A 15,584-nucleotide genomic window follows, 5' to 3' on the forward strand; every position below is an offset into this window, starting at 1 on the left:
GAAATCTGAAATACTATAAGCTAGTCACAAGTGGTTAAACAGACTGAAAAGAAAACATCAATAAGGCAAAGAAATTATAAGGATAATAAGTCAATGAGTCCACCCATCATCCAGTCCAGTGTAGGAGCCATGTAGACAAACGTGAGGCATAACAAAGCTATTTTATTCTGTTAAGGAGCAGATGAAAACCCACGTCTTCATTTTATTACATGGCAACAGATCCCGTCTTTTAACATCAACTTGACTCACGCTCATCACACAGCACTGTAACACACACGCATCACGTTAGAAAAGTTGCGTTTCCACCTTTTAAAACACAGCAGATAAACAACGCAATTCTGCACGAGTGCCTGAACATCCCCCTTCTAGAGAAGTTTCATTCAAACACTGCAGCCTTTCTGTCTTTACACACACACATACATACATACAGCTTCTTTCTCACAGTGTTATTAGTGACGTGCCAACAGCAGACACAAATTAGCGCCTGTGTAATACCTTTATTGAAGGTGACCTGGATGAAGACACACTGGTTTGCTTTTACGCCCACATTACTCCCCTGTGCAGCACTAAAAAGAAACGGAGCAGATATGGGACAAGAAGTTCCTTTTAAACGCACAGAATTTACGACATGGGCCACTCAAATACGTGATGGATTGTTGGTGACAAAAAAAAAGCCGTCGAAGCGCAACAGATCAACGATGGCAACAACACAAAAAATAAAACAGCATTTTATTGACTCCCACGTTTTGGATTTGAACGCTTGCCGGTTACCCAAACAGAAACATTTTTTCAAACAGTATAAATATGGTACAGAAGAATTTCAAACTGAAATTAACTTGAACGTGGAAGTAAACATCAACTTTAAATACTATATTTTCTCTCTATTGCACAACTCAATTCTCCATTACACATGGCGTGCCATCTGAAAGTTTTACTTGAACGCTGCTGATTTTTAAATAACACGTGAAGGACTTAAGTCTATATTTTCAATCAATGCGCCAGTGTGTGCAGGGGGAAAACAGAAAGTACAAAACAACAGAATGAAGTATTTGATATTAAATACATCTGGCACGTACTACTGGAAAACATTTTGATTAACTAATAAAAAAAGAAAAAAAATTAAAATGGATGCACGCAATTTACATGGATTCATTGAACAATTAACTTCCAGTCCAAGCAGAAGAGCATGAAAAAAAGCAACAGTGAGGTATTTACAGCACAAACGGCAAAGTTCCAAGTTTACAACCAAAGAGTGATTTGTCCAGTCAAGACAACCTAAGCCTAAAAAGTGTACAAGGCCGTTTCCATCCATGTCATGAACTGAGAAGTTTCTAAAGCATTGTGTTAAGAGAGAAAATGGTGAAAGAAAAAAATCTAAAAAAATAAAATCTACATTTTCTGCATTTATATTCTCTTTTTCCATAGAATTTTGGTTCATTGTTCATTACTTTCATCAAAGTTGACCATGAAAGCACTGCGAACATGCACAGCCCACTGAGGTTCGTTCATCTTGTCAGCGCCCGACAGTTGCGTTGGTCAGCTGACAGGTCAGTCATGATGTACCGTGAGAATGGGCTGCCTGCAGATGGGACAGGTGACATTATCGGAGAGCCAGCGGTCGATGCAGTGGATGTGAAACTCGTGGGAGCAGGGTAGCCGACGCAACTTGTTGCCCTGTTCATACTCATTGATGCAGACGCTGCACGTGCGACCCATCTCGCCTTCGAGGCTGATCTGGCCATAAGTACGAGTGGCCAGATTGTCAATCTGCTCTTTGGTCAGGCCACGAGGGTGTTCAACTACTTCTTCATTATTAAGCAAAAAGAACTGTGCCAGGCGTAGGATGGGTAAAGTGCCGTTTTCTACTAGGTTGTTGGTGTCCCTGCTCGTGGCTCGTCCATCCGCAGCATTCAAAATTCCTCCTCCAAGAAGGGCTTGGCCTGCCTGGTCCACCTCCTCTCGCCCCACTCTGACCTGATCAGCACTCTCAGCGCCCATCGGGCCCACTGTTTGAGTTCGGCTAGCTGGGGTGGACAAATTACCAGTTCCACTCACATCGACCTGGTTAGAGGCAACATTTTCAGAATCACCCTCTGTTTCCATAAGAGAGCTGAGTTCTCCAAATCCTGTCATGATCTGATGCAAGATAGACCGCAGAGCGGTGGAGTTGGGTTCTCCTAGGCCAGTCTCACTGATGCGCCTCAGTGGGATTCTGATAGTGCTAACATACGTGCGGATGCCTGCTCTCTCAGAGCGAGAGATAGTGCGTCTAAATCCACCTCTGTCACTTTCAAACGTGACAGTATTCTCAGCAACTCGGGCTCGAGAGCGTGTTCTGCTGGCGATGCTATCCCTGTCACGGTTCTCTCCGGGCCGGATCCTTCTTACCTGGAGGTCCAGCATGATAGTTGGGTGTCGGCGGACGGCTGAACCTCCTCCTGTCAAATGCGGGTCACTTTCACGTAAGCCAGTTTCTGTATTTGACTCAGAGAGAACTGCAGGTTCCACTGTAGCCGGTCTTGTTTCCATGGAAACAGCATTTGAGCTGGTGCCTGATTCTACAACGTAGATGCTGGAATCACTGACGCCACTGTGGGACGGTGAGGAGGAACTGAGGCTAGAGAGCCTATGAAAGGGAGAACGACTTGGCCGAGTCAAACGTGGGGAAAGGCCACCCCCTGATGTAAATCTGCGTGAGCGTCCACGTGATCGAGTCCTACTAACACGGGACTCAGATGCAGCCGAAGGCAGCTGAAGCCCAGACAGAGGGGGGCAGTCTAGAGAAACAGTCACATCATCACGTCCCTGCTCTACACTAGCACTCAGTGGTTGATGAAGGGAAGCTGTCGGGTCAATCATGGCTGGAGCATCAGGTGTCACTAATTGGTCCAGGGTGACACCCCTGCGCAGAGTAGAAGTGGGTCCAGATGCCATCAGCGGAGGTGGAGGCATTGGCGTAGGAGAGGAAGTAACACTGCTTCTGGTGCGGCGGGTTTGCATCCTCCTATTGATGGCAGGGCGCGGTGAAGGGTAAGGAGCCGGCCTTGGTGTTGTCGACGGGCGTAGGTTGGAAATGTATGGAGCACTGCGACTTGGGGGTTCAGTTGTCGTTGGAGGGGGTACTGCTACATCTGCATTGTCTAAAGTGTCATTTTGCTCCCCAGGCTCCGTCTGATCATGGTTGATGTTAATCTCCAGGCTAAACCGAAATTCTCCACTGTTGGGGTTGGTCCGGCTGACAGCGCGCCATGTTTGGTTGCCACTCTGCCCACTGCGGGTAGCGTTACCAGTGCGTCTGAATGTGTTCAGCCACTCCAATAATGAGTCTCCATTTGATGCATCTGCTGCAGGCTCTGTGGCTCCTGTGAAGACAGCGCAAGGTTACACAGCAATAACCATGGTAACTATAGCAGGTACTGATAATTCTTGTTAAGAAACTGGCTCAGTGTTATAACATAATGGGTCAAAAACAACAAATGTCTTTTACTGGTGACAGTCAGATACCTGCTCCACGCCTCGCATGTGCCTCCCGCTGTTCTCCCTCCACAACACCAGCAGTATTTTGATCGGCAGCATCCACAATCTGTGATGGCTGTTCAGTGCTTGGCTGAGATGCAGCCCGCTCCTTTGCTCCATCAAGACGTTGCTGGAGTTCTTCAGGACTCACCTCACCTATGAGAACCAAACACACAACAACACAACAACGGTTACAGGCTCCTATTCGCTAATACTACTTTCAAAGGAGTAGGTCACATGTGGTGTATCCTCTCACCAGGAGTGCCCAGCAGGTTGCTGTCTCTCATAAGGCGATACTCCTCCTCACTTAGTTCATTTATAAAGTGGTAATACGCCTCCTCTCGCTGAAGTCGCTCTGCCTGCCTCCGACGCTCGTCTCCCCCACCAGGAGGGTCCATCACCGTAAGGAGTGCTGTTACAAAAGTGAGTATTTTTTACAACATATTTAAGACTTTAATTATGTAAAAAAAAAAAAATTATAATAATCAATGCTTTGTACAACAAAAGCTACAAGACACATAAATCTTTAGTTTGTTTCCATCCCTGCCAGACAACCTCTCACCACAAAAAGTTTGGGTGAATCCTGACATCCCTTAATGACTGGTTGATTTTTATGACGCTGTGCTGTGATCCCTCGGTTGTTGTATTATCATACTGCATAAATGTGTTTCGTGGGGATAAAAGTGAACAGAATATTTAGATTGGCCTGATAAAATGCAAGTTATATATTAGAAGTTAGACAAATAAAAACCACTCAGAAAAAAAACAGCGTTAATTTAGAAGGACAGAAAAAGATCTAAATTCACTGTGCGAACTCACTGGTAGAGACAAGAGCCTCTTCGTGTGAGCAGCCACTTCAGATCAGATGCTTCCATTGTGGACTGCTGGCAGCTCTCAGGCCATTTGCTGTTTTTGCAGTTGATTTGTGGCGGAGGAAGATTGACCAATTATTGGGTGAGCAGGTCGACATCCTTTATATTCTTCTCTTGGTTGTCTGACAGGGTTTATGAGAGGAGCCCTTCATAGAACACACTCTACTACAATGCTGAGTCATGAATTCAAGTGTTAAGAGTAGTACTACTTGATCTGCATCACACCCCAAGATTTTGGGATGAAAGAGATACTTCCTTAAATGTTAGATTATGCATTACATAGGTAGGCGCATGGGCATGGCAGTGTGTCGAAACCTTGTGAAGGGAAAATTCTTTCTAAATGGACAGTATGCATATTTAAAAAAAAAAAACCTCAAAGAACAAGAACGTATGATTTCCAAAATGGTCAACTGCAGGACTACTTTAGCATATGATCTATTAGGAAAACGCAAGTAAATGTCCCACTGTGTTCAAGGCAGTGCATGTTCTTTGTTTAGGATATGCTGAATTTGTTCATAAAAGGGTGGAGTAAAGTTTCTTTTTGTATCAATACAAAATATACATGGATACCTGAGTGACTGCAAGCACCCTCAGCACTAAGATTGATCACACCTGATCAACCTTTTTTTTTTATGACAAAGCTCCTACCAGAAGAAGAGTGAGGATTACTGAAATAGAATAGCTACGTGCACAACACCTTAATAACAATCCGTGGCATTATCCGACCAGGAACAATGTGGTATGCAAGCAATATAGCAAAAACCTCAAACAGCGGAGGGCCACAGTGAAACACAGTAAAACTGCTGTTGTCATCCTTGTCAAACCCCAATCATTGAGAGGTTAGCTACGATTGACACCATATTCGGCCAATCACCGCGCCTCAGAGGAGGGCCAAACAGCCGCCTAGGTCTCCTTGTAAACGAAAGGTAATCGTGGAAAGAAAACGAATGTACATACTGATGTCTATGACCATTTAGTCGACAATGCGCAACGTCACTAACCTACTTTTCGTGTTTTAAGTACAACAGAAACGGCGATGTGTTTTAAACACGCAAGTAGGCTTGCTAACAGCGCAACTAGGACATCGAAGAGGCGAGCACTGAGAATCAACGAAGCTAGAAAACCCTCTGAATACACACAAGTTATGGAGTTAATACGTGCGAATGTTCAATTTCCACCCGATAATGTTATCTAAAAGACATGACAATGACAAACAGAGGAACTTTGTACCTGGCGATGCAGCTGTAATATGGCAGTCTCTTCTCTCGCGCTAACCAAGATGGGACCAGTGGTGTTACTTTACATGGTCCGTGTGAAATACCCCAACAACAAAAACAGTTCCTAGTCAACACATTACCGTTTCATTGTTTAATTGCTGTGCAAATGTGGACTGTTATATACATATATATTCTTTCACATCCAGGGGCGTATGGCTAATTAAAGCAGATGCTAAATGACTTCTAAAGACGAAATCTTATGACTTTATTGACGAAGTGCCAGACTTTTATAAACAGGAAGTTTGTCTTTAATTGGGTCGTGTGTTAATATGCGTGTACTTTGCGGGTACTCACTCTGCGCAAATTGGCTGAACCTATTTCATTAACGGTTCATGTTTTAAAATCACGTTGGTGGTTAAAAAGAGAAGGCAACTACATCTCATTAGATGTCACAACCTCACATTTTCCCACGATAAATGAGGAGACTTTGCTATGTTCACGGAATGGATTAAAAATGCAGTTGTGATATGTTTTATAGTAATTCCCAGTGTTCATGAAACGGGCGTATGTAAAAGAATTGCTATATTTAACATAAAGACCCAGCACAATTGATAAAAATCCCATTACAAAAATATTTTGAAACAAATAGTAAAAAAAACAAATAACATTCTAATAAAACCAATTTATGAGGCGATCAGAATAATTGGACACGAGGCAGATGCATCACGTTCTAAGTAGCTTCTCTAGCATATGATTTTTGTATACTTTTGTATTTTGAATTTGTTTTGCTGCCTTGATGGAAATTGTATTGTCCGTTTTGCGAATGTTGTTTAATGCAAACCAAATAAGTAGCCAAGTGCTTTGAATATTTTTGCTATGTCGAATTATTCACAATACTGATTTAGTTTTAAATGGTCATGTTATTATGAGGCCGAGAAGTCAGTAAACAAAGCACTGCTCTGATTCAGTGAGTCTTTACGACATTTTTACGACGCTGCCGTGTATTGATACGTTGGCTCTACCGAGTGAAGTGCGTCTCTTTGGAGCAGATACCGGCTGCTCGTAACGCAGTAACAACAGAGTGAAAACGGCTCCTTGCTTGTTTTTCAGTCGGACTTACTGAAAGCACCGCACTTATCCCCAACGGTGCGTTTAATTTTACCCGAAAACTCGATGTGGAACGTTGGCTGAAGGAAGAAAGGACCACGCTGGGGAAGCTCGTTCGAGTAGCTAGTTGCCTCCCGAAGCGACGCTTAACCAAATCAAGGGGGGGTGTATTCAACCCGAAAATATTGTGTGAAAATGGACTATGATTTTAAAGTGAAGCTGACTGGTGAACGAGAACGTGTCGAGGACCTGTTCGAGTACGAAGGCTGCAAAGTGGGAAGAGGCACTTACGGTCATGTATACAAGGCAAAGAGAAAAGACGGGTGAGTTTTAACCAACAAGGCCTCCAATCTGGTCTCTGCATCATTTATGCACTCCTGAAATACATGTCAGTTGGCACACCTCGCAGGATTTGCTAGTTTGATCTGAAAGGATTTTTTTCCTGCCCGGTGGAGTCACAGGTATGTAACACTGGATGGTCTTTAAGACAACAATGAGCGCATTAACGTCACCAAAAAATTTCCGTGGGACACTTGAAGTCGAATTATTTAACATTGTGGGCGCATTTTAAATTTAATCGGCGCAGTGGAGACGTGTCTACAAAACAATGATACTGTTAAAACTGACTTAGACGGGCAGGCATCCGTCGTGTGGATCACCGTGGCAACTGCGCACCACCTGCTGTGCTAGGTGAACGGGTAGGCTGAAGTTAACAGGTTAACTGTCGCCCATTTTACTAGTGGACTATGTCTGCGCGTCAGATAACAAGAGATTTTAATTACTTTACTTCAGAGCCACAGTTTATAACTGCTTCAATTATTTATTAGTTAGACCTGACCATTGTTTGATTTATGTGCATTTTCTATTTGAATAAAGTGGAAAATGTTAGGATTACAACATATGAATGAAAATGAATGAAATATGAGAAATAAATAAATACTGTGCAAATGTATCAATCAAATTTGTGTATAGAAAATGCCCCCAGAACACCTAAATTAATAAACATCAACTTCTTACTAGTACCACTGTCAAACAGCCATGCATCCGAAAACCAACTAGAGTGAACACCTAGCACCCCACACCTTCATTGTGTTTTGTCACAAAGTGCCATTGCACTGCAGTATCTGTTTTTGAATCAAACGGGGTGCTGCATCATTGTTTTTTTTTTTATTGTTCATTTGCTTTAATACTAACTGGATGAATCCTGAATTCTGGGACACTTTTTTTAAGTGGTAGGGATGTGTTGTTAGCACCTACATGTTTGTAGCTTTTACTGACCAGAGACTGGTTTACTCTTGCTCCATGTGTGCAACTTATTTTTGCTGCAAGTGGAGTAGTTTCTGTGTCCCTGGGTCCTTTCTGTAAGTTAGTGATGTATTGTTGGCTTCATCCTTCAGGTTTAAAGTAAGGAGGTTTGTCATCTTCTGGAGACTCAAGAGTAGAGCTGCGGCTATTTGGTTAAGGTTGATCATTATGGGCCATTTCAATTTCTTTTCAATAAAAGCTGAATTGTAGACTTTCCTCGACTAGTCGTCTGTAGTTTGGTCTGTTTGTATTACTTTTAGTGGTTTTCATTATAAGTAGCATTGTTAGTGAATCTGGAGCAGTGTTTCTGACCACCGGGAAAGCCAAGGGCTGCCTTGGTGATGACACCGTCATAGTAGTTGGTGACGTCTCTGGCTCTCTTTTTCAGTGATAGCTTATTAAAGTTGCCTAGGTCAAACAAAAGCTGCAGCTTCTCCCAGAGTTTGGGAGTAAGAGTTGATGGTATGATATATTTGTTTGTTGTGCAAATGCTGGACTCTGTCTGTGCTTTCCCTTTTTAGGCGCAGCATGAGTTTTATGAGGGTGTGGGCGTGCTGATGAACACAGCAATGCAGAGATGCATGGTTTCCTTCTGCACTGCTGGTCGTCTTCTTTTGTCAAACTTTTGTTTCCCCGCTGTTTTTCATCATCTCTTTGCTGCTACCAGTTCTGTATTACTACCACCGGGGGACAGCGGCGGCCAGTGTCACCCAAATGAAGCCTCAAGTGTTTAAAGATGTGTCTGTTCATTTTAGGAGGCTGCTTTTTATGGGCTCATTTGTGCTGCATTGGTGGGATGAGGCACAACGAATGGGTTTATGGGTGATGATTTAATGCTGGGGGAGGAACAACTCGCTACCAATTCATTGGAGCAAGAGCCTGTCCTGGTGCCGAGGTTGTCCTTTGCCAGCTGCCAGACATGGTCTGTTTTTTTCTCCCTCTCTTTTGTTTGAATCCTCAGAGGTGAGCTTGATTACACAAATCCAGGGGTAATGCAGCTCGGCCTCTCCTCTGTGTCTCTATGCCAACCCCCAAGTGCCTTCTTTGTTTTTCTGTGCAAAAGACTCAAGTGGCTGAGGTTAATGATGCTCTGCATTTCTGTGTTTAGGAAAGATGATAAGGACTACGCCCTCAAGCAGATTGAAGGAACTGGCATCTCCATGTCAGCCTGCAGAGAGATTGCTGTAAGAGTGGTGGCCATCCTGTTGTTTTCATTGCTGCTCTTGGGCTACTGTGTGTACAGAATGGATTGCTATTTAACTCTATCACAAGAAGTATTAAGTTGTATTAGTTTCTTCTGTCATTCCTCCTTTATGGCACCTAATGATAAACAATCTGGTGGACGCTTAGGAAAGTGTTTTTCTGTTTATTTTGCAGTTGCTCCGAGAGCTGAAACACCCTAACGTCATCTCCCTGCAGAAAGTTTTCCTGTCACACGCTGACCGTAAAGTTTGGCTCCTCTTTGACTACGCAGAGCATGACCTTTGGGTAAATAAGGCAAAGTTTAACGTTAGAAGTAACATGGCAATATCCACTTTCATGTTTATGCTAACATAAGCAGTGAAATCAAATAGTTGTTACCTATTTTGGCTGTTATTTGCAGTGATCTTGCACCCGTAACACCATGCTCAACACTCTGCAAGTACCGTTTCCTGCAGGGTTATGTGAGACTTAACCACTATTAGCGTGTGTGGTCTGCCCAGTCCACTGTGTAGCTTGTTAGCTTGAACAAGAATGATTGTGTGTTTTGCACGCATCCGACTCTGCAATTCTCTCCGGTTACTGATTCATTTATTTCTCTTGAAAAAGTTACTGTTACTGTTTAATAAGACTCAATTATGTGATGTTCACAACAATCCGCGTGTTCCATGTGGGCGTGACGATTGGAGCTGTACTGAGGCCTTGCCATTTAATATGTTAATTTTAATATGCTATTATGATGTATGGACATTCATTTGTTTATCAACTTCCTACTGTTCAGATATAACCTACCTACTGTTCAGATATAAATGATTTTTTTTTGGTTACATATTTGACAAAATCTGGTTACTTTATTTGTCATGTATATACTCTCTATATGTTCTATATTTTCTTGTTAACTATGAAAGAGCGTTTGATGCGACCACAAATTATGTGAAAGAATAACTTAAGCGATTATTTATTTACATCTAACCAAATCCATCACATCCATGCGATGAGATTGTCTGAGAAATATCAGCCCTATCACGCTTTGTACTTAACTTCTGTTAAGTTTCTGTGGTCATATTGAAATCACAGTGCGTGTGTAAAATTGATTTGGATGTGGGTGTATCATGCATCTTACTTAGGTTGTTCATTTACATTCATCAGATCCTTTAAGTCAATTTCTTTCAAATCATCCACAAGCGGAAAATAATTTGTCTCAATGGGTTCACCCCTTAATATGGACTCTGAAGGGTTTTGTAAATAGATGAGGTTGCACAGGTTTGTTGGCATGTTATCAACAGTTGAATAGGTTCTCAGTTTCTCTGGGATTTGCTTGAAAATTGAAGCCTTTTTATTTATTTATTTTTGTTGTTTTCTTACAGCACATCATCAAGTTTCACAGAGCGTCAAAGGCTAACAAGAAGCCACTTCAGCTTCCAAGAGGAATGGTCAAGTCTCTGCTCTACCAGATTCTGGATGGCATCCATTATCTACATGCTAACTGGGTCCTTCATAGAGACCTTGTAAGTGAAGTGGATAGTGTCCCCTTGTCCCGTACTCTTAACCCCTCAGTTTTCGTAATAGATTCGTGTTGTGAAAATGCCTTACACTGGTATCGTTTAGTTATCTGGATTAGATTTCTGCCAAATGAAAGATGGTCTCACTGAATCCATTCGACTAGACTCTGTTGACACGGTTGCTCTTCTTATAAGATCCACTAGATGGCAGCATTGGCGAGCCATGGTGTTAACTGTGTTTCAATTGTGAGAATTTAATTTTGCCGTCTCCTGCATGACTCGAAGATGACAATGAATGTGAAAATATTTCTCGACTTAATCTCTCTTCCTCAGAAACCAGCCAATATTTTAGTGATGGGGGAAGGGCCAGAGAGAGGGAGAGTAAAGATTGGTATGTATTACTCTATTTGGTGGTTGATCCCATTTTACCATCAATATGCTGACTAATGTGGGTTCAACAGCTGACATGGGATTTGCACGCCTCTTCAATTCACCACTGAAGCCTTTAGCCGATCTGGACCCTGTGGTGGTCACTTTCTGGTACAGAGCACCTGAGCTACTTCTGGGAGCTCGCCATTATACCAAAGCCATCGGTAAGAGTTGGAACTGTGAACCCACCACAGCTGAAAGCTATGCTATTGTAAATGCTGTGTGTCGTAACCGATTGGGGGGGTTTGCCTGTTTTTCTTAGACATTTGGGCGATTGGCTGCATCTTTGCTGAGCTGCTCACGTCTGAACCGATATTCCACTGTCGCCAGGAAGATATCAAGACCAGTAACCCGTACCACCATGACCAACTAGACCGTATATTTAACGTCATGGGTTTCCCTGCAGGTACGTCTTGATCAATTTCAAAGAAACAAGCTGACAAACCCCGGGGAGTGGCCCGAGTGTGTTGCGAGACACAATTTTGTGGCCTCTTTGGTGGCTGACCAGCAGTTGCTGTGCCTTCAAGGGGCCTCTCTATTTGATCATTTTCAAGAAGAGCTGCAATGTCTGTTAACTTAATCTCATATCTTCTGCGTCTTCCTTTTGTCTCCTTTTATTTATGTTCGCCATTTCTGTGACCTCTAATAGATCTGTGAATTTCACAAATATTGACTTAGAGTTGTTTTTTCTTTCCTTGGAATATAAATTTTAGCAAGATGATTTTGCGTGCAGCTGCCACACCAAGATGTTTGCAACAAGGCCTGAGTTGTTAATGCGTATCATGCTGCCTAGAGTTCACAGAGGGAGAGTGACGTCAACTCATGCTATATTTCAACAGACAAAGACTGGGAAGACATTAAAAAGATGCCCGAGCACTCGACACTGATGAAAGACTTCAGGAGGAACACGTGAGTCTACTGAGGAGCTCTGTCCTACTTTCCCCAGAGATTTAAATCAACTTGACTATAAACACTATGCAATGCCGCAGCATCTTCATATTTATGCCAGTGATAGCCCACTAACCTTTCTGCTGTGATTCATTCTATGTTGACAGCTACACAAACTGCAGCCTTATAAAGTACATGGAGAAACACAAAGTTAAACCAGACAGCAAAGCATTCCACTTGGTGAGTTTTTATGCATCAGTGTTTACACTGTTTTGGTTTCCTTACTGAGATGTGGCAAGGTTTATGTCTAACTTCTGCAATGTCTTTTTTTAAGCTGCAAAAGCTCTTGACCATGGACCCCATCCGTAGAATTACGTCAGAACAGGCCATGCAGGACCCTTACTTTTTGGAGGAGCCGCTCCCCACATCTGAGTGAGTCGTCATTGTTCCTTATGGGTGCTAGTGTTATAGTACTCGATTGGTCTTGGTCTCGAGACCAGGATTATTGAATGATGTTTATTGAACATCATTATATAAATGATGTTTTTAGTGTCATCATTTATTGAAATGATGCCAATGAAAACACAAGCTTAATTTCCACGAGCCATGGATGTTTCTGTCATTTAGTTAGAATGTTTCTTTTGCGATTTTTCTGTTACAAACCAGCTGAAAAACACCATAATCACGACCCCCTTGTTGATGACGCATTAGTGTTTTTCACTTGTTTTAATGTTTCCACTTCTTTTTATTACTTGTGCTCACAAGATTTCATTGAAAAAAGGTCATAACTCTAAAGGCATTTTACATGGTGGTGCGCCACAATCTATTACATGTAGTGGAAACCCTGAATCATATTGTCCAGTGATGCGAGAACACGATGCAAGATCATGTCTTCACTGGAGTGTGATTCACTCATTCATTGCACATCCGCTGCTAACACGCTGGTTCATTATAGCTATTACCACGCCATTGGTGTTTATCGCTGCCACAGTGGCACAGCCGACTGTAGACAGGTCATCAAAACTTGGGGTTCCAAGTGGTTGTTTTTGCACTCATAGTCTCAGGAGGCATGGGATGCAACTCACTTATAAGCCACTGTAACCCATGAAGCCGTAATAGGATGAAGAAAATGTGCATGAGCTGTGGAATTACTGTAAGACACGGGGGCTTCCTACATGAAAAAATAACTGAAAGCATCAACAATATGAGCATAACGTCAATGGTATCTTCAACCGTAAATGATGACAAAAATCCTGAAAATCACAGTGGATGATTTTTAAATAATTAATAATAATCCCCATTCTTCTTTGTCAACCCTGTTTCAAATGTATGCAAATGTGAAAGTAGTAGGTGGAACATCTGATGTCTATTTTCTGTTCTTCCTCCTTTCTGTAAATCTCTCCTTTGACTGGTGTTTGAGGTGCTCACATCAGTTTCATATGCAAACGCTTTACTCCAGAAGAATAGCTTGTATTAGTGCAGTGACAGAGTGGTCAGCCCTTGAAAGTGTGCTGTGATGATTAAGTAAACATCCATGAAGGTGATAAACCCCTCTCTTGTGTTCCCCAGTGTTTTTGCTGGCTGTCAGATCCCTTACCCCAAGAGAGAGTTTCTAACTGAGGAGGAACCAGAGGACAAGGCAGACAAAGTAAGGAGAGAATGTGTACGGCATTTTCTAACATTGTTCCCACTAGAGAGATGATATTTCTCTGGAAAAATCCTAAAATGCATTTTTCGATCTTAGAAAAACCAGCAGCAGCAACAGGGAAACAACCACACAAACGGAGCAGGGCACACGGGAAACCCTGACAATAGCCACGCCCAGGGTCCGCCTCTGAAGAAGGTGCGAGTTGTCCCCCCCACCACTACCTCAGGTGGCCTCATCATGACCTCAGACTACCAGGTAAGACTTTGAATAGTTTCAAGTATGTTTAAAATATGCTATGTGAATATTTATTAACCCAAACCTCCATCTTTTTTTGTTTTCCTCCTGCAGCGATCTAATCCACATGCTGCCTACCAGAACCCTGGACCAAGCACATCACTGCCCCAGAGCAGCATGGGATATTCCTCTACCTCCCAACCGCCACCCCAGTACTCGCACCAGGGCCATCGCTACTGAGACCATACAAACTCACGCACCCATACACACAACCACAAACAGCCCCTTCCTGAAAGAATGTACTGATGGAGGAGGACGTTCATTGCAGAAAACCTCCCACCCTGCAGAGGGCTCCGTCTGTGCAGCAGTCCATTAGGCCAGCAGGCCGACCCTTCTACCGTAGAATTCGCCATAACTCGTTTTTAAGACAGTACCACATAGCACACTTACAGAATTCACCTATGGGAGGATGAGGAAGAACGGTTCTTTCAGTTTGAAAAGCTTTGTTTACTCAAACCAGCCAGGAGAAGGCCTCCCCTCTTCTGTCTCCACAACCCTCTCCCGCCGCCTCAGCCGTGGAACCTCATCCTGTCAGTGCCGGATGAGACTAAAAGCTGCTATGTGACTGCCAGCGTGGACAGATTCCCTGTCTGTCCGTCCTTCTGTTTTGTGTGTATGTGTTTGCAGCCCTGTGAGGGCCATAGCTTAGGACTGAACTGAGCTGCTATGAAGCACGCTGGGAGGTTGCAGAGACCCTAACAGCTGTGGAGTTGAAGGTTTTTGTTCAGAAAGGACAAAAAGTGATTTGATTTTAGTAGTTTCTAATTTAATGTTTTTTTTCACAGTCTTGTTTTCACTGTGAGTGTGACAGAGCAGCTTCACACTGGCAAAGTGCTCAGCTGCTGTGGACAAGCAAGCCTTACAAGGTGACGACAAAACCAACCAATCGCATGGAGGAAGGCAGGCGGAAATGCATTGTACTGTATTGTATTGAAATATTTTACATGAAGCAAGTATACCAACAATAAAAATGGAATCATTCATTTGGTGAGTGTCTTATCATTGTGTATCTGACAACACAGTTAGTTGGCATCGTTTTAGAAAGACCAATTACAGCCTGATGCTAAAGGCTCAGCCTTCAATGCCATATTGAAATGCACCAACTGAAGCTAATAATGTTTGTCAACATTTCTGGTCACAGTTTAGATATTTTGATCAGTGTTCTGTCATTTGATGCCAAGCTAGTTGGGTGCAACCATCATTTCTAGTTCTGCCATTTCAAAATGAATCAACTGCACATGTTAATCCATCACAGTGGTCACATGTGTGCTTTGGTATTCACTGTTAAGATGAATAATGGATGTCGATGATGCAGGCATGTAGCTTGTCCAGGAACAGAACTGCATTTTTAATATCGAAACTTCTTTCACTAATGCACTGGCTGCCTGCTTCTGCGCCGTGGCCAGAACCATGGGAGTGATGTCGCCCCAGACGTGACAGGACAAAACTCACATCCAAGGATAGAGCAGCTCGTCCGCTCGTTGAACCTTGTAGTATAATATTTGAGTCTCTGCAGTGCACCTAACATGGTAATAAGAGGAGCCAGGTTCCGTTATAAACCTCGCGAGTCCTCCAACAACGCCCAGCACAATCCCCGCCCCTTTTA

The 15,584-nt window shown here is 42.9% G+C and overlaps 2 protein-coding genes across 3 annotated transcripts; one reads left to right on the top strand and one right to left on the bottom strand.

The window, feature by feature from the left end:
• Positions 1-142: 142 nt before the first annotated feature.
• rnf6 (ring finger protein (C3H2C3 type) 6) lies at positions 143-5,752 on the bottom strand. The gene is made up of 4 exons (XM_053859498.1): positions 5,619-5,752; positions 3,773-3,928; positions 3,505-3,672; positions 143-3,362 (listed from the first exon to the last, which is right to left on the bottom strand). Exons 2-4 carry the CDS (start codon positions 3,912-3,914, stop codon positions 1,549-1,551), a joined length of 2,124 nt encoding a protein of 707 aa, XP_053715473.1. The 5' UTR covers positions 3,915-3,928; positions 5,619-5,752; the 3' UTR covers positions 143-1,548.
• Positions 5,753-6,592: 840 nt separating this feature from the next.
• On the top strand, positions 6,593-14,945 carry cdk8 (cyclin-dependent kinase 8). Of its 2 annotated transcripts, none has more exons than XM_053859290.1 (13): positions 6,593-7,035; positions 9,126-9,201; positions 9,395-9,505; positions 10,585-10,725; positions 11,053-11,110; positions 11,181-11,312; positions 11,411-11,554; positions 11,988-12,057; positions 12,204-12,276; positions 12,371-12,468; positions 13,606-13,699; positions 13,781-13,939; positions 14,033-14,945. In XM_053859290.1, exons 1-13 carry the CDS (start codon positions 6,908-6,910, stop codon positions 14,156-14,158), a joined length of 1,410 nt encoding a protein of 469 aa, XP_053715265.1. In that variant the 5' UTR covers positions 6,593-6,907; the 3' UTR covers positions 14,159-14,945. The 2 variants fall into 2 exon arrangements, with proteins under 2 accessions (XP_053715265.1, XP_053715266.1); XM_053859291.1 differs by having other exon boundaries at positions 13,606-13,684.
• The last annotated feature ends 639 nt before the right edge of the window (positions 14,946-15,584 follow it).

Source organism: Synchiropus splendidus, chromosome 3 (genome assembly GCF_027744825.2).
Source record: "Synchiropus splendidus isolate RoL2022-P1 chromosome 3, RoL_Sspl_1.0, whole genome shotgun sequence".
Classification (NCBI taxonomy): domain Eukaryota; kingdom Metazoa; phylum Chordata; class Actinopteri; order Syngnathiformes; family Callionymidae; genus Synchiropus; species Synchiropus splendidus.